Source organism: Eublepharis macularius, chromosome 19 (genome assembly GCF_028583425.1).
Source record: "Eublepharis macularius isolate TG4126 chromosome 19, MPM_Emac_v1.0, whole genome shotgun sequence".
Lineage (NCBI taxonomy): Eukaryota > Metazoa > Chordata > Lepidosauria > Squamata > Eublepharidae > Eublepharis > Eublepharis macularius.
Genome location: NC_072808.1, coordinates 18704600 through 18722476, shown reverse-complemented (window position 1 = coordinate 18722476; position 17877 = coordinate 18704600). Strand labels below are relative to the sequence as shown.

The following is a 17877-nucleotide window of genomic DNA, read 5'->3' as shown; positions in this document are numbered from 1 at the left end:
TACCTTGTGTCTTGCATATATTGGTATACCTTCAAAGCTTGTGTCTGAAATGTTGTCGAGTTACTATCAGATTTATGCATTACCTCATTCCCTGGCATTTTGTGGTTGGCCCTGCCTTCTGCGGCGGCAGCCATTTTGTGGTAATGCCCACCAATCTTGTCAGAACTCCAGACGGCACAAAATTTCATATAGCAATGGTTCTCAGACTTTTCCTTTAACCTCCCTGGGACATGAGGAAGCTGTTATCACCTCCTGCCCCCTTTTCCTTTTGCCAATTCTCAGATGCTCTCAACATTCTGTCCCTTTGAAAGCATTTCCTTCTCTCATCAGGCTTTTAAGAGTTTTTAAAATATAAAACCATACTTTTCTGTGTGCTAGGGGAGTCTCCAGATTATGAAGAGACCGTAACCTTGTCAGAAGAATAAGGGGGGTACCTCATGTCATAACAAAAAGTGACAGGTGCCCCGCCCCTTTCTGGGAGGAAGTCCCGCCTCTATAACCCGGAAGTCCCGCCTCTATACCCCGGAAGTCCCACCTCTAGACCCGGAAGTACCACCTCTAGACCCCGGAAGTCCCACCTCTAGACCCGGAAGTGCCACCTCTAGACCCCGGAAGCAATACCCCACCTGACAGGAAGGGCCTAGCAGGGTCCCGCCTGCCCCTGTGGACCAATAGGAAAGAGTTTTGAGTTTATGGGGTGCTAGGGTGGAAAATTGGGGGGCAGACCAGCCCCCCTGCTCCCTAGAAGAGCCTAGCTGGTTCATGTGACCCCTCATTTCGCTCCCCTGAACCCCCAGAAATGGTTTTTGACGGCCCTAGCCCCCTGTCTCTGTATAGGTCCCCTGAGGGGCTCATGTGACGCTGCTATGCACGCGTCATGACTGGCCCTACCTCCTGGATGTTGTTTAAATGCGCCAATGAGCGGTGAGATGGCAGGGGAGCCTGGTCTTTAAATGGAAGAGCAGCAGGACGATCACAGCTTCTTCTGCGGCTGTTCTTGCTGGTGCAAGATGGAGAACACCCCTACAAACACGCTTGAAATGGCTGAACCAGTGCCCGAAGTGAAGCGTAAAGCCCTCAAAAGAATGTATGTCAAGATGTCCCGCAAAGGAGATGGCAGCATGTCGGTTGTGAAGCGTCTGTTTGGTTCACCGCCAAGGACTGTAGAAAATGACCATGCTGAACCTAATATGAACAAAAGAGGCAGCCCTGAGGGCAGCCTTTCAACAACCCAGCAGGCTACAACTATAATAGAGGTACGTATGCTCTAATTTTACAAGGCTCCCCCAAATATATGTTTGCAGACTGTAAAAGCATGATCTAAACACTCTGTTGTAAATTCTTCTAGGAATGCTGCCGTTCAGATACCCCTGGCCTGATATGGCCCCTGCACGACAGTGTGGATAGATATTTTGAACTGGGCATCCTTCAAGAGGATTATGTCAACCCTAAAAATAGAAGATCTGCAATGAATGAAGTAGTCAAAGCTGTTTCATATTCCATTTTGAACCATTGTTTCAGCGAGATAATGTTTTTTAAATGTACAGGATGTGTTGAAGATATCCCCGCGCAGCTGGGCCACGATTGCCTGACATGGGAAGAGGATTTCTATAACCAGAACTTGAAATATGTATCTACTAAACTCTCCATGGGGCCCATGCTCTATACCATAACACTGCTAGCCACAAGTATCCATTGTTTTACAATGAATGAGGGGCATATTAAACGGCTAGGCAGGTATATAGAAGCGATTCAAAATGCTAAGAATGCACAAGATGCTCTAAATGGATTATTAAAGCAGTGCAAACAACGTTATGTAGATCTGGCTATGAAGATTATTAGAAAGAAATTCACACATCATAACTCCTTACTGAATTACTGTGGTATATGTGCACCAGTCTTAGAGATCAGGATGTAGCCTGTGCCTGATATAAAACAAAGCCATTTTCAATTTTTAAAAATGTGTTCGTGCCTTTTGTCTTACCATCACAGAACCCACCGGGTATGTCTCCAAAAAGATAAGGAGACTGTGTAGAATGTAGCCCGTGTTTGTATAAATAAAGTTGCTTTTCAATCAGTTTAAATGCGTTTATTCCCTTTGTCTTACCATCAGAACATTGTCTGCCTACAGATGATGAAGAATTTAAGTCTTTTCCAAAGATTCACTGTTCTGCTGAGAAGTATTATTGAAAAATGTAACAATTTGCAACATTTCCAATCCTTTTACTTTTTAATTTCTTTTTAAATTAGTGATTTTAAAGCATGGTCCGGTAATAGCACAAGAAGTTCAATTCAAAAGAATGCTCTTACAAGACACCCGCGATAAATACTAGTTATAATCACTTTCACACAGATTCCAAGGGGTTCTGGGGTGGGCAGCTGTAAAACAGTGGTAAAAATGACACTACAAAAGCGTGATCTTTACAAGACACCCCCCCCCCCCAATAAATACTTGTTATAATTACTTTCACACAAATTCCAAAGGGTTCTGGGGCTGGAAAGCTGGACAGCGGTGGGAAAATAACGCTTCTGTTTACTTTAAATGCCTGGTAGCATCAATTCAGAACCATACCAAAGTTGTAAAAAACATACCCATGATATATGCGATAAGACCCCAGATGCAGGGGCCCAGGGATGAAGTAGAGGTTACTCAAGAATACTTGATGAACAGTGCCCTCTCGTGTAAAAATACTGACAGAGGGCTTTTAGAAGATAGCTGTAGGCCTATGTCAGCTAGAGATTAACAAAATTTGTGGTGGGGTATAAGCTTTTGGGAGTTTATCTTCATAAAACAACAGTGTTTCCCCCCAAAATCTATGAGCCTCTATGCATTATTTAACACCGGGGATAGAATTATTTGTGTAGAATTATTCAGTTGATCCTGTTCGCATCTCCTACAAGTCCCCAAAAGGGAATGTTTCTGGCATCCTAAAAATCTGATTCTGGTACCACCAGACAGAACACAGCAACAGTCTGTTTTCAAAAGATAAGGGGAAAATGTGCTGATTCCTCCATATTATGGGGGGTGCCATAAAAGAAAAGCACCATATTTCAACCGTTCTTCAAAGATTTGGGGTATGACGGGTACGGATCTGAAGGGTTTAAAAACCGCGCAGACGGCACAGCTTTTACACACGCTTTCTACCCCTGGGCGCCAAGAAGAGAGAGAAGGTAACAAGCCATCCTTGGTGAGTATCTATGGGCTAACAATTCTTAGAAGGGATTCTAATATTACGTATTTTTCCATTTTTAATAAGGACAAATTATGAGCGACCATCATCACATTCTGGATGATCTTGAAGGTGAATTTTTAAATCAGCATGCTTTTTCCAAACTGAGAAAGGGCTGAGGGGTTTTACACTGCTGCCAGAATACTGTTTCTCCACTCCTGCTTATAACTACACTTTTTAAATCTAGCACTCTCCTACAACTATTGTGTATATGAGCTCTGTTAATGAAACTGATATAATTCACACCTCTGTCTCTATGTTTCGAAGGGGGGCATTAACCGCTCATTCTTTATCCAACTGTTTATCAAATAGGGGTCTGATAACAACCTGTGCTCTACTTTGAATGCTGCACACTGCTCTTTTCTAACACAGCCTTTCATTGTAAAAGTTATTGCAAAATTTGTGTGTGTTCTAGGATTCATTTTTTGAGGGAAGTGGCTGTGATTATATAAATTTGCCCCATAGCTGCTAACTGTACTTTTAATCTGAATTTAAGATGCTATGCTCTTTTGTTAATGAAACTGATATGATTCAGGGGGGTGGTGGGGTTCTTTTCAGAATACTGCTCATGCTTTCTCACACCTACTAACTTTAAAGCGGGCTGTTCTCTCAGTCAAGTAATATGCATGTATATTTATGCTAAATTAGCATTGCCAAGCTCTTTGTTAATGATGCTGGTAGAATAGAAAAATGCATGTGATGAATTTTTGTTAACTGATGAATGTATCATATGATGTATTTTGTTTTTTGACAGGTGCTGAATCAATAAAAATAAAAAAGTCTCAGCTGTATTGTACAAACAAACACACAATGTGCACTAATGCTCACCTTATCTTGTGTATCACTTTCATTATAGCAGCAACTTTTAAATTTTCTCACCTACACATGACATAATGCTGGTATTAGGGTGTGGGGGGGGTGTGTGTGTGGGGTGCTCAGGGGCCTTACTACTGTACGGGTGTGTATATACTCACACTATGAACCCATTCCTGCCAGAGAAAGTCAATGTGCCGCATGTAAGCATTCTCCATCAGCCATGATGGGTATTTTACCCCCCCCCCTCCGCATACGCACCTTGTACCTATTCCTACACATCTGTATCATCTGTTTCTCACCCTCTATCGTTTCTACACAGAAATATTTCTTGATGATTTGAATATGCCCCTGGAAACTGCTCCTCCCAAGAGCGCTCAACAAGCCAGCACCCGCCGCACTACAGATGTGCAAGCAGAGGTCCACGCCTATGGCCCAACTTTCTTCAGTGAAGAGATAGGTAAATCCCGCCGCTCACTAATATATACTATAAAGCTGTATCAACACAGCTAGATTAACCCCGTCCCGCTCTCTTACAGAAATTATTTCAGAGGGAAGCACCATGCCAGTAGCAGCGACAGAGACTCCTACAGCAGCCCCTAGTAAGTCTCAGCTTAACAGGGGTCTGAGAGTTATGCTAGATAGCCACGGGGGAGGCAATAATGTGTTTTTGTTTTCTAGATACATCAGCTGCTGTGCCCCCGGGTGGCCAAAGACGCAGGAGTACAGCTCACAGCCTGAGACGACAGCCAGAGTCGAGTGCTAAAGGAGTACCACCTGCTAAGAAGAAGAAACCCGACCCTCCACAAAATATTGAGGAGCGTTACAAAAAGCTTTTTGAATACAGCCAGAGACTTTGTGACGGCCTCAAGAGGCTAAAGGAGAAAAAGCTGATTCTGGAGAAAGCACAGCAGTCCGTGGCTGAAGAAGAAATACAGCTCGGCAAGCTATGTGGCAAATATACACCTGATATTAAAAACGGTAACAACTATTCTGCCTGTAATGACAATTCATTACAAGGGGGTCGCGGGGGACCACAGGCCCTTTCCCCCCACCCCAGGGGAGATGAGGATGCCAGAGGTGCTGCTCCACCCTCTCCACACCATATGCAGGAACAAGAAAGTGTGTGGGATGCCGGGGGGCTATCTTCTACCCTACAGTGCTCACAACCCCTGTCACAGGAAGTTGCAGCATCTCCTCTAGAGACACCCCCAACTGAGAGGGATAATCCACCTCTAGAGGAAGATGACAACTCACCGGATGCGGGGGTTCATGTGGAGCGTGTCAGATCCTGGGAGAGGCCTTTTGAAAGATACAGGTCACTAATGATTAGTGAAGAATTTCGTTTTGTTAATTTAGACAGGGTGAACTCATTCCCCCAGGCTATTGCAGCACTATTCAGAGGCATTCAAGAGGTTCTGGATGAACTGAACGGGCGAATAGAAGATGGGGACTATGTTCAGTTGCGCTTAGAGGGTGGTGGGTTAGAAAATGCTCTGTATTCATTTAAGAAGAAAAAGAATGAACTAAGTGCAGGGGAGTTCCTTGAATATATTAGTGCCTTGCTCCAGAGCAACAGGGAGATTCTGGGTAACAGCACATTACGCCTAGTAGCTACCATTGTAAAAGCTCCACGGGGGGGTGGGCGCCGCTCAATCAAGTCTATCCCTTATAGCTCTATTATTGAAAAAAAGAGGCAATTTCTGGTGGACTTCAACAGTGAGCACCACAACCTCTGCTTTGCAGGTGGTCTCTTGTCTGTTATGGCAAAAGGGCAGCCCACAGACACAGAATTGTTAAATGCTGCCAGAAAATTGCACAGAGATCTAGGGTGGTCGGATCAGAAAAGGGTGGGGCTCAATGATATAGCATGTATTGAAAACCATTTAAAAGTCAACATTCATGTGGTTACATGTTCTGATAAGGGGTGGGGGATCTTTAAAACACAGGAACCGCGGTATCCAAATACGTTCTTCGTCCTGTTACATGCGGATCATTATTACGGTGTGCGGAATGCTAAAGCATTGATGGGTGCACGAAATTACTGTGGACACTGTCATACCCTATATTGTCATAAACACAATTGTTCTAGGTACTGTAGAATGTGCACAAACATAGACTGCAAGAATGAGGTGGGGGTTGCAAAGAAATGTCCACACTGTTGCATGTACTGCAGTTCAGAAGCATGCTTTCAAAGACATTGCGCGTTGGCAAGAATAAATGAGGTGGAGTGCCCAGCTAGGGAGTGGTGTAAGAAATGCAAGTCTTATACTGATGTGAAGCATAAGTTCAAAGAGTGTCACGGGAGGGCCTGTAAAGTCTGTAAAGCGAACCTTGCGGAAAATGAGGATTACCACCTATGTTACATAGAACCTCTTAAAGAGCCTGCATGCTCGACGCACTACATTTTTTATGATTTTGAATGCATGCAAGAAACAGGGGAACATATTCCTAACCATGTCCACGCTCGAGCTTTTAAAGAGGACCCCAAATGGGCAGCATCTGGTCAGTCTTGGGAGTTTAAAGGTGAAACATGCGTTTATCAATTTGTTAAAACATTCACCACAGATAGTACATTCAAACACTGCACGTTCATAGCTCATAATGCCAAAGGCTATGACTCCTACTTTATCGTTAAGCAGCTCATCATGGAGAAGCTTGATCCCCAGCTGGTAGCCATGGGGGGAAAGCTGATGTGTGTAACAATAACTAGTCTTGACATAAAATTCATAGATTCTTTGAACCACCTGCCTATGGCACTCTCTAAACTTCCCAAAGCCCTGGGGTTCAAGGGATGCAAGGGTCATTTCCCACATTTTTTTAACACTGTTGAAAATCAAGCCTATGTAGGACCATTACCCGATGTAAAATACTATGGTGTGGATCACATGATGCCCAAGGACAAAGCCGATTTTCTGAAATGGTATGAGGAAAACAGAACAGCAACGTTTGATTTTCAAAAAGAGTTAGCATTTTATTGTCAGCAAGATGTTGAAATTTTGGAGCAGGCCTGCACCATGTATAGATCTGAAATTATGAGTATGACTCAAAAGGGGGCCCAGTCTATAGATCCCTTTCAGTACCTCACTCTTGCAGGGGTATGTCTTGCAATGTACAGGTTTAACTTCCTGGCCCCCGGTACCATCGCTATTCCACCCCCAGATGACTATCACCGCATAGTGAAGAGATTTTCAACTGCATCGGTCCAATGGCTCATGTACACCGAATACAGTGAAAATATCCAAATACGTCACGCGTTAAAGGGTGGCGAAGTTCAGGTAGGCTCTTACCATCTAGATGGCTATGCGGTCATAGATAATAAGAAAACTGCCTTTGAATTTCATGGCTGCTTTTGGCACGGGTGTGTGCAGTGCTATAATCCATCAGAGATTAACAGGATGACAGGCACAACGTTTGAATCTCTTTACAATGCAACCTGCCGCAGGTCTGATGATCTTAAAAGGCGTCAGTTTGAAGTCAGAAGTATTTGGGAACATGAGTGGAACCATTTAAAGAACACTGATGAGTCTGTCAGAGAATTTCTTAAAGCCATGCAGTTTCCAGAGCCGCTAGTTCCCAGAGACGCCCTGTTTGGTGGCCGTACTAATGCAATCATCCTCTATTACAAGCCGGCACCTGGGGAACAGATACACTATTACGATTTTACCAGCTTGTACCCATTTGTTAATGCAACAAAATTGTACCCTGTTGGGCATCCGCAGATCATTCAGGACAATTTCAGACCTCTCACAGATTATTTTGGATTTGCTAAGGTTAGAGTTTATCCCCCAAGGGGCCTCTTCTTCCCAGTGTTACCTTCTAAGGGGGGTGGGAAACTCCTTTTTACATTGTGCCGCACGTGTGCTGATATAAAGCAGCAGGAACCGTGTACCCATAGTGATGAGGAGAGAGCCCTTGAGGGAACGTGGTGTACTGTGGAACTGGAGGTAGCTCTGGTAAAGGGTTATCGGATAGTCAAAATCTTTGAAGTCTGGCATTTTGCAGAAAAATCTGACAGGTTGTTTTCAGAATACATAAAAAAGCACCTCCGTCAGAAACAGGAATCATCGGGCTATCCCGAGTGGTGTGTGACAGATGAGGACAGAGAGAAGTATATTGCTGATTTTTATAAAAAGGAGGGGGTCCTTTTGCGCTCTGATCACATAGGGATGAACCCCGCCAAGCGTCAGATTGCCAAACTGTTTCTTAATTCTCTGTGGGGTAAATTTGCTCAGAGAACAAACTTGGCAAATACTGAAATTGTGAGAGATCCTGACCGTTTCTTCCAGCTGGTATTTTCAGACAATCACGATGTGTCATCATGCAGCTTTATAAGTGAGGAAGCTGCATGTGTATCATGGAAATACTCTAAAGGCAGGCTGACTACATCTACAAACACCAATGTCTACATAGCCTGTTTCACAACTGCATATGCGCGCTTAGAACTCTACAATTTGCTAGACAAACTGCAGGAGCGCTGCTTGTACCACGACACAGACTCTGTTATATTTGTGACCAGGAATGGGGAGTGGAGCCCCCCCTTGGGGGATTATCTCGGGGAACTCACGAGTGAGGTGCCCCCAGAGCAGCATATAACAGAGTTTGTTTCAGCAGGCCCTAAGACCTACGGGTACAAGCTGTCAGGGGGAGAGGCGGTGCTGAAGGTAAAGGGAATAACTCTGAATGCCGCCAATGGTGAAAAGATTAATTTTGACAGTTTGAAAGATTTGGTTTTTGGCCACGTCTCAGACCCTGAGCCCCGTGAAATAGTGGTGCAGCAGCAGGGGATTGTCAGAGACAAAAAACGTTTTGTCATTGAAACAAAAGCTCTTAAGAAAACTCAGAAGGTTGTTTATGACAAACGTGTGATTGTTGACGGCTTTAAGACGCTACCTTACGGTTACTGATATGGATACAAGGTGGCTGCACCCTTTCTCAGCCATCCTTGCCGGTCCCAGCAACTGCGGAAAAAGTTATTTTATAAAAAACCTGCTTTTGAATGCAAAATCTACACTCTCTGTCATGCCGGAAAATATTGTGTGGTTTTATGCCTGCTGGCAACCCTTGTATGAAGAATTGCGGCGCCGGTTCCCCTTTATAAAGTTTGTAGAGGGCTTGCCCTCAAGCCTGAATGATGATGAACTGCTGCCTCCTAATAAAATAAACACAGTCATTGTGGATGATCTGATGGCCTCAGCGTGTGGTAGCGCCGAAATTGAGAATGCGTTTACTAAGTATGTACACCATAGAAATCTGAGTATTATTTACATAGTTCAAAATTTATTCTGCCAGGGTAAGAGTAGCCGCACCATCAACCTGAATGCGAAATACATTGTGTTATTTAAAAACCCCCGAGATAAATTACAAATAGCAACTCTAGCGCGCCAGATGTACCCCGGTAAATCATCCTTCTTTATGGAAGCTTATGAGGATGCCACACGAAAGCCCTTTGGGTACCTGGTGGTGGATTTAAATGCAGCCACTCCTGATCCCTACAGGTTGCGCACTGGCATGTTCCCCCCTGACCTGCCTGCATCCTATGTTATTAAAAAGACAGCGGGTGGGTTCAAAAGGCGCTAACATTCAGCTGCTGTGACATTTTAAGGAGAGGTGGCTGACCATTGCAGAAGCATGTCAGAGTGCTTAAAAAGAAATGGGGCGCTACTAAAACTCGTCTCCAAATCTTCCCCTCGCCTAAGGAAAGCTATTCTGAGTGCAGCCCCAAATGATCTAATCAAGGCTATTGGAGAAATAGCTCTAAACACCCTAAAAGGCATCATCCCCCTATCACCGCGTCAGAAGAACGTCCTGCGAAAAAAACGAGGCATCATTAAATCCCTGAGCAGCGGTAAAACTCCTCTTACAAAGAAGAAGCGGCTTGTGAGGCAGCAGGGAGGCTTTATCGGATCCCTGCTAGGTTTTGCTCTGCCCCTGATTACCAGCTTTTTAACCCCTTCCTGATGGAGCATGCTGAGAAGATGTACCTGGTCCCGAGCCATCAAATAGATCGGCTAGCTATTCAGAGGCCCCCTGAGGGTGAAAGCATCAGGCACACAGCTGTACACTCTCTAGATAGGGAGATGAAGACCGTTCTAGAGAGAGGGGACCTGTCTGAATATGAGAAAGCCAAACTGTACGGGTCTCTCCTCCAGAAATATTTAACCCATGTCAGAATGGGAGAAGAAGAGAAAACTAAGCTGAATCTGTATCTCCCACAACCAGGGTTAGCAGCAGGCAGCGATGAAAAAAAGGCCGCGGTTTTTGAAGAGGTACTAGACAATATGCCCCTCCGATACAGGAACAATGCTCGTGTGCTGCTGAAGAAGATGGGTCAAAACAGTGAAATAGCCTCGTGGGATGAGAGGGGAACTTTTCTTTACAGGGGAGTGCCTGTAGCCGGTAGCCACTTACTCGACCTCATCAAGGCTATTACTCACGCGCGTCCTCCCTCTTCTGCACCCCCACCTAAAGGCTTTGATGTGTTTATGACAGCTTTGGCTGAACTCAACACCCCTGCTTCCGTCGCGGGCACCCCTGCTACTAGAAAAATACTAGAGGGCCTGAAAAGCCCCCAGCCTTCGGTTTTAATCCGCCCCCCTGCTTCTTCTTCTAAAAAGAAAAAAAGGAAAAAACAAGAGGTACCGGCACAGTGGTTGACCGAAGAATAAAATATTTTTGAAATGTAAACCTTTGTCTGAGTATTTTTAGACAAAAGACACGGTTAAATTTTTTCAGAGGGTTTTATTAGGGGTACAAGAAACACAGGTTTGAATCCGCGTGTACATGTTTTGTAAAGTCTTTGAATTCTCTCTGTTTTTCACAAAACTCATGACCATCCTGTCATTCTGCTCGGGATTGGGGGAATACATCTTCACAACGGTGTCAAAGGGGGCTCCTCTGCAGCGCTGATGTAGAAAAAACAGACAGTGGTGACCGCAGGTGTTAGATGTGGGTCCTTGGAGCCTGTTCTGCTGAAAATGGACCTCCTCAGAATTTTTGTTTAAAAATTTCATGATGGCTTTGGGGAAGAGGCGGCTGCTGGGTGAGTTCCCATAAGAGTCAAAAAACTCTGCTGTGACATGGTCTGGTAGGTATATTGCTAGCCAGTGTTCCCCGGGGAGGTAGTGGGGATGGGTGTTCACCACTAGAGATGCCGGCCTCCGAACCACTCTTTTAACAGGAAGTTGATCGCTGGGGAAGACATCTAAGAAGGTTTTTCGGGTGCGCGGGTTGTCAAGTAAGGCCTGGGATAACTGGATTGTGTCCATCTTACATGTAATCAAAAAGCACGTTACGGTTGTGGTTGATCTCTATGACATTATCAAACACCCCATACACAATCAAATTAACGGTTCGTGGTAGGGCCGCAGCAAAACGTATTTCTGCTCTCAGGTTCCCGGTTTTAATCAGGGAGTAATGGCCGGTGCAGTCCTGATCAGGAGAGAGGTCAAAAGCAAACAGGGTGTACCCGTGCCTATACTCTTCACGATCTACCAGGAGGGGCCTGTCCTGAAGGTGCTTCCCCGCTGTTTGCACGAGGCTCATGTATTCTCTCACGTTGTTTCCGGCTTCAAAGTCGGGCTGGAAGGGCTTGGAGGGGACCTGCTCCCCGTCCACGTACAGGGCTACAAAGTTAATGTTGTAATGTTGGAAATGAAAAGGGTTTTTGGTGAAGGCGCCGCTGAAAGCGTCATTGTCCACGAGCCCCATGACCACCATTTTGGGGAGCTGTCCCAAAAACAGGTTGTCTTGGTTGCTCACGCGAGCACCGGTAGGGATGCTGAACACCTTCATGTCGACACGGTCCACAGGGTATTTTGCTGTGGATGTCAGCAGAGCCTCAGCGTGGGCCAGCCGTACGCCTGGGGCTACTTTCACTTTCTTCACAAAGAGCGCAGCAGAATCCATGTGGAGCTTATAGCGCACAGCAGCCCCCTCGCCACTCATCAGGCAGAAAGAGTCTTTGTTACGAGCTAGTTTGATTTTGACATCCACGCCATTTAAGAGCAGCTTTTCTTGAAAAAATATATCGGCGTGGAGATGGCCTAAAAGGTCTACTGTTTTGCTTTCGGCTGCCAGCAACGCCCTTTTGGCAAATCCTTTGTTACCTTGGTTCAGCAGGGTGCTGTCCATCAGACTCGCTGTATCCTTATAAAATCCGCCTGAAGAAAATTGGGTAGATAGGGTTTCAAAGCTGTAGTTGAGCACTGTTTCAATGAGAGCCCTGTAGGGATAACAGTTGTTACTCTGGCTGATGAGCCGGTCGCCTAGGGTAACATCCAGCTGACTGAAAATGGAAGCAATTGGGTAGTTCACCAGTGCCACTCTAGCATTCTGTGCGATGTCGGTACCATCTTCTTGAGTAATTTTACATTTCACATACAAGAGAGTATTGTTTAAATCAAGGTAATCTTCACCATTCCCGGCTATGAAAAACTCTAGAGGTGCTGACCCCGTGAGGGCCGAGAGGGGCGGAACCTCGATATATACGCTTTTCTCAATGCTGGTCTGGGTAGGGGCTATCTGGAACAGGTCGAGCTCGGACTTTACACACTCTTCCGACCCGCAGTGGATGAAAGCCATAGCCGTTTATAGTACGTCTTTGAGCCTCCTGTGAGACTCCTTCTTCTTCTTGTTCTTTACTCTCCCCTTCTTCACATTTGTCTGTTTCTTAGCTCCCCCGCGCCTTCTTTTAATGGGTCCTGGGGGGCCTCTGCGTGTGCTGGATGCTTTTCTTTTCAGCCCTCCCCTTCTTTTAAGATATAGAAAGCCTGACCCCTCCTGGGGGGCCAGTTTATTCATAACGCCGTGAGTCACGCGGCTCACAACATCTTGAGCGATATTACGCGCAGCGGTTTTCAGGTGTGGCTTGACAATATCCACCCCTTTTCTAAAAAGTGGCACTGCCATTCGAAAAAGGCGCCGGAAAATCCCCCCCACCCCCGCTCCATACATAACGGGTGCCCCGTGGAACCCGGGGAGGCCATAACCCGCCTGAGATTGGTAATATCTCCTAAGCATCGCAGGGTCTCCATAGTCTTTCACGATCACCATTTCTTCCGTGGGCGTATGTGCAACCTCACAATCACCTTGCCGTAGCGGAATGGCACGGCCCGATTCTGATCCGTCTTTATTTCTATGCGGATGGTTTCAATGTGGTGCTTATTGATTGGAATATAGTGAGGCTCGTCATATGTGACCGTGATAAAGTCGTGGTGCTTCCCCTGTACAGGAACACACCGTAGAAGGGGCACCGCTGTGTCCCCCACTAACTGATGTTCTATGATATCAGTGTACAGGTACAGGGTATTAATCCCTCCTGTAATATCTCCGCAATTGTAAATTCTTTTGATCGGAACATTAGGGGGTGCCCCCATCACATGGGCTAATTCTTCACTCATTGTGACAGTGTAAATATCAAGCCCGTTAAATCTGAGCATTGCACATGTTGGATCAAAATAGAATTGTAGATCAGGGGGCGTCCCAGCCTGTCTTCTGACGGCTGTATTCATAAAATCTGATATGCTGCGTAGGTCATAATAATAGCCTGAACGCACATGATACTCATTGCTATTGGCACCTTCAGAAATCCTGAATGATGCATTCTGGCTAAATGTGTACCAATTGCGAGGATACTGAATTTCAACCAGCCCCACTTCCCATTCTCCCCGCAAATCAAGTGGCTTAAACAGCCGCACTGTGAAAGAGGCGCTGGTATTTTCGGGAAATAAGTCCATAGACGCATTGCTAGGGAGTGTAATGTAAAAACCGTCATCCCCCATAGTGGTCTGCTATGTCATCAGCCTGCACCCAACTGTTAAATTTAGGTGGCCAGCCTAACCACTTCACTAAAAGATACTTCTTTTTCTTCTTAGTTCGTGTAGCAATAATTTTCTCAACCCTGTATGTCCTGTCCTCTCGAGCATTAATCTTCTGCAATTCCTCAGGGTAGAATCTCCCTACTAATAGTTCACCATCAAAGTCTTTTAGGTGAAATAAGGGCCGCTCGCCTCTCCTTGTGATATCTTCTATTATGAAAATTTCATCGGTGAATGTCTGCTCATAACCCTTCTCAAAAGTGCCTTTAGTTTTCGATACTCTCACGTGATCTCCTTTTTTTAATATGGTATCTGTTTCTTTTCTTTGAAAGGACGGGTCATAAACGCGCCTCCATATCAGGAGAGAGTTAGATGCGTTAACATCTATGGGGCGTGCCTGAATAGTTCTATGAAAACTGTGATTGTACCCTTTTAGAAGCTCTTGTAACACATTTGTATATCTATAAGTATTATTGGCTGTGAAATACCGCCACATCTTTGACTTTAAAGTCCTGTTAAATCTTTCAACCACCGCTGCCTTGACTTCATTGTTGGTCACAAAGTGGTGAACCCCATGTTGTTTTAGTACATTGCTCATTTTTTTATTAAGAAATTCTTTCCCCCTATCTGTTTGTAACTTGCACGGAATGCGGCCCTGCTCGAATATATTTTTAAAAGCCGCTGATACTTCAGCCCCTGTCTTGTCTTTCAGTGCTACTGCCCACGCGTATTTAGACAAAATGTCAATCACCGTTAGAATGTATTTGTACCCCCCGTTGTATTTAGAAAGCTGTTGCATATCTGCTAAATCAGCCTGCCATTGCTCATCCACATCACCAACATAGGTCTTGTTTCTTTTAAAATGAACTCTTGCTGGCTTATGCAACGTGTACGCATCCTGATCCAAAAGCCATGCTTGCACATCCTTTCTAGTCAGTGTTTTACTAGTCTTAGAAGCCTCTCGAAAGAGAGATTCTGCTCCCCCAAAGCTACCTGCTCCCCCCGGATTATAGTAAATCCCTTTTAATACCGTCTCTTGAGGCATCATGAACCGACTCAACGCTTTTACACTGGGAAAAGGCATTTTATTAAAGTGTGTACAGATTGTGGGCTTTCAACCACAACTCCACCCCCCCCCCTTCAATTTCCTTCTCTGGTCATAGTCTCGGGTGCTGCTCCATCAGCCCGCAACTCGGGATCTCCTTTTCTCCCCCCTGGTGTTCCTAAAGGCTCAAAATCACTGTCATCGGTTTCAGTTATCGACCATTCATCAGAAGACTTGCAGCAACTAAGATTACAGTATGGCGCATATGGTCTCCACTCATCATCTGAGCTGTTAGAATAGCAGCAATTTTCATAGCAGTAACTCAGCAGAGGTCTCCTCTTTTTCAGCTTCTTCCCTACAGAGGGCTGTGGGTAATGCTCATCTTTAGAGCTCTCTATGCTATCCCCAGCAGGGCCCCACATTGTCTCCTCATTCAGTAGAGTGGGGACTGGGGGCACCTTGGGTGCGACACCATCAGTTTGCACCCCCTGCTCGACATTTTCACTCTCAATATCGCTATTATCATCAGTTTCTGTTAACGACCACTCATCAGAAGAGTTGCAGCAACTATAATGACAGAAGTCCAGGCGCGGTCTGTCCGAGTCATCTACATAATCAGAATCACAACAGGTATCACTGCAGTAATCCGTCTTAGGTCTCCTCTTTTTCAGCTTCTTCCCTACACGGGGCTTTGGGGGATGCTCATACTCAAAGCTGACCGGACCATCCCCAACCGGGCCTCTCGCTAGCACCTCATCCAGTAGAGCACACTCGATCAGCACATCTGTTGGCTGCAGGAATAGGAAAAAGAAAAACATTTTAGAATTGCTTCTCTAGCCACCCTACATTCTTCCAGGACCCTCCTTCTTTCATACTTACATCTGGGACCAGGTATTGAATGCGCGGCTTTACGCCTTCTTTCACCGGGTCTGTCGCTTTTGCACTATCAGAAACATCCAATGTTGGATCTATTTCCCCAACCTCTATGGGGACAGCATCCTCTGGTTCATCCCCTGAGTCCTCACAATCTGCTCTGGCACCCTCATCATCTTCATCATAGGGGACTTCTTGACAATATGCTATGTGGTTGCAAAATCTGCAACAGTCAGGATCAAACTTGTTCTCCTTGACCTCCTCAGCCACCGCTACATAGTTCAGCTCCGCCATCTGCAAAATAAAAACAGCCGCCCAGTATGCTATACCCTGTTTCCATTTTCCCCTTTCCCCTAGTCTCAATACTCACATTAGGGTAGAGAGTCTGTATGCACTGCAACACTTTTTGTTTCAGCAGTCCTGGTACTGTGACGTCTTCCTCATGCACTTCTGGTCGCTCTTGGATACCGTGTACACTCTGCATTTCTTCATAAATGGGCTCCACTTTCTGGTCTGTCACATGCTCATCCCCTCTTATGCTTTTCGCTCCCTCAGCCGTCTCCTCCTCCTCACATCTCAGGCAACCGCATTTTTGCCAATCTGCTATTTCTTCACAGTACGGACAGCACTCTGGGTACACTTCTGTGTGCGCCGCTTTGACTATTTCGGAAAACACCTCCCAATCCACTTCATAATCATCTAGCTACAAGAGAAAAAAACTCTGTTTTTCTACTTCCCACAGGTGTCTGATTCTTTTTCCGCTCCAGCCTTCCCCCTTGTACTTACCCCCTGTACTAAAAAACGCACGCACTCGGGTCTGTCAAATCTAGCATCCGGATCGTCACCGGGTTGTTCAGGCTGCATGCATTTGAATTTTTGCCAATACATTACACCACGTCCCAGGCATCCGAATTTTTGTCGATATGCTACTTCAAAGCAGTGATCACAACACTCCGGGTAAACTTCTGTGTGAGCTGCTTCAACTATTTCTGAAAACACCCGCCACGGTACTTCTTTATCCTGCAGCTACAAAAAAGAAAAAGGCCTGCTTGTTTTTCTGCCACCTCTGGGTCTGATTCTTTCCCTTCTCCCCCTTCCCCATGCACTTACCCCTTGTACTAAGTGAATAATGCACTCTGGAAAGTCAAATCTCGAAAGCTCTCTACATTGTGCATCTTCTTTGCGGGGTTCTTCGCAAGAAGCTCGCATTTCTTCCACAGCTTCAGTTCTGTATGGCTCCGGCGTATTCATTTTCTCGTAAACAGGCTCTGCTCCCTCAACAGCGCTGCTAGCCCAGCAAGAACAGCCGCAGAAGAAGCTGTGATCGTCCTGCTGCTCTTCCATTTAAAGACCAGGCTCCCCTGCCATCTCACCGCTCATTGGCGCATTTAAACAACATCCAGGAGGTAGGTCCAGTCATGACGCGTGCATAGCAGCGTCACATGAGCCCCTCAGGGGACCTATACAGAGACAGGGGGCTAGGGCCGTCAAAAACCATTTCTGGGGGTTCAGGGGAGCGAAATGAGGGGTCACATGAACCAGCTAGGCTCTTCTAGGGAGCAGGGGGGCTGGTCTGCCCCCCAATTTTCCACCCTAGCACCCCATAAACTCAAAACTCTTTCCTATTGGTCCACAGGGGCAGGCGGGACCCTGCTAGGCCTTTCCTGTCAGGTGGGGTATTGCTTCCGGGGTCTAGAGGTGGCACTTCCGGGTCTAGAGGTGGGACTTCCGGGGTCTAGAGGTGGTACTTCCGGGTCTAGAGGTGGGACTTCCGGGGGTATAGAGGCGGGACTTCCGGGTTATAGAGGCGGGACTTCCTCCCAGAAAGGGGCGGGGCACCTGTCACTTTTTGTTATGACATGAGGTACCCCCCTTATTCTTCTCTTGTCTACAGGTATCTCCATTTTGCTGCTTAGGTCACCTGCAAGGGGTGGGGGCAGTTTACTAGCAGAGATAATTTAACATTGGTATTTGATAAATTAAGCTTTGATTCATGAACGTTTCTACCCTGGGAAATTCTGTTGGTCTTTAAGGTGCTATTGGACTCACTTGATTATCTGGAAGCCCCTTACCGACTTTTTGCAAGAAACAGAAAGAG

The 17877-nt window shown here is 45.8% G+C and overlaps 3 protein-coding genes across 3 annotated transcripts; 1 reads left to right on the top strand and 2 right to left on the bottom strand.

Moving 5' to 3' along the window:
- The first annotated feature begins 548 nt into the window (after positions 1-548).
- Positions 549-1973, top strand: LOC129346486 (uncharacterized). The gene is made up of 2 exons (XM_055003834.1): positions 549-1256; positions 1349-1973. Exons 1-2 carry the CDS (start codon positions 954-956, stop codon positions 1916-1918), a joined length of 873 nt encoding a protein of 290 aa, XP_054859809.1. The 5' UTR covers positions 549-953; the 3' UTR covers positions 1919-1973.
- Positions 1974-11312: 9339 nt separating this feature from the next.
- LOC129346523 (uncharacterized protein F54H12.2-like) lies at positions 11313-12626 on the bottom strand. The gene has a single exon (XM_055003866.1). It carries the CDS (start codon positions 12624-12626, stop codon positions 11313-11315), a length of 1314 nt encoding a protein of 437 aa, XP_054859841.1.
- A 2205-nt stretch (positions 12627-14831) lies between these two features.
- LOC129346275 (uncharacterized) lies at positions 14832-17362 on the bottom strand. Its single transcript, XM_055003621.1, has 5 exons — positions 16890-17362; positions 16566-16805; positions 16150-16482; positions 15786-16073; positions 14832-15697 (listed from the first exon to the last, which is right to left on the bottom strand). Exons 1-5 carry the CDS (start codon positions 17121-17123, stop codon positions 15002-15004), a joined length of 1791 nt encoding a protein of 596 aa, XP_054859596.1. The 5' UTR covers positions 17124-17362; the 3' UTR covers positions 14832-15001.
- Between the last annotated feature and the right edge of the window lie 515 nt (positions 17363-17877).

What these genes read in the sequence shown, in the direction of transcription:
- LOC129346486 (XM_055003834.1), top strand. Translation starts at nt 954, where the DNA reads ATGGAAGAGCAGCAGGACGATCACAGCTTCTTCTGCGGCTGTTCTTGC. An exon ending in AGGCTACAACTATAATAGAG is followed by an intron (nt 1,257 to 1,348) that starts GTACGTATGCTC and finishes AAATTCTTCTAG; the next exon opens with GAATGCTGCCGTTCAGATAC.
- LOC129346523 (XM_055003866.1), bottom strand. Translation starts at nt 12,626, where the DNA reads ATGGCTTTCATCCACTGCGGGTCGGAAGAGTGTGTAAAGTCCGAGCTC.
- LOC129346275 (XM_055003621.1), bottom strand. Translation starts at nt 17,123, where the DNA reads ATGGAAGAGCAGCAGGACGATCACAGCTTCTTCTGCGGCTGTTCTTGC. An exon ending in TACAGACTCTCTACCCTAAT is followed by an intron (nt 16,074 to 16,149) that starts GTGAGTATTGAG and finishes TTTATTTTGCAG; the next exon opens with ATGGCGGAGCTGAACTATGT. An exon ending in TTCAATACCTGGTCCCAGAT is followed by an intron (nt 15,698 to 15,785) that starts GTAAGTATGAAA and finishes CTATTCCTGCAG; the next exon opens with CCAACAGATGTGCTGATCGA.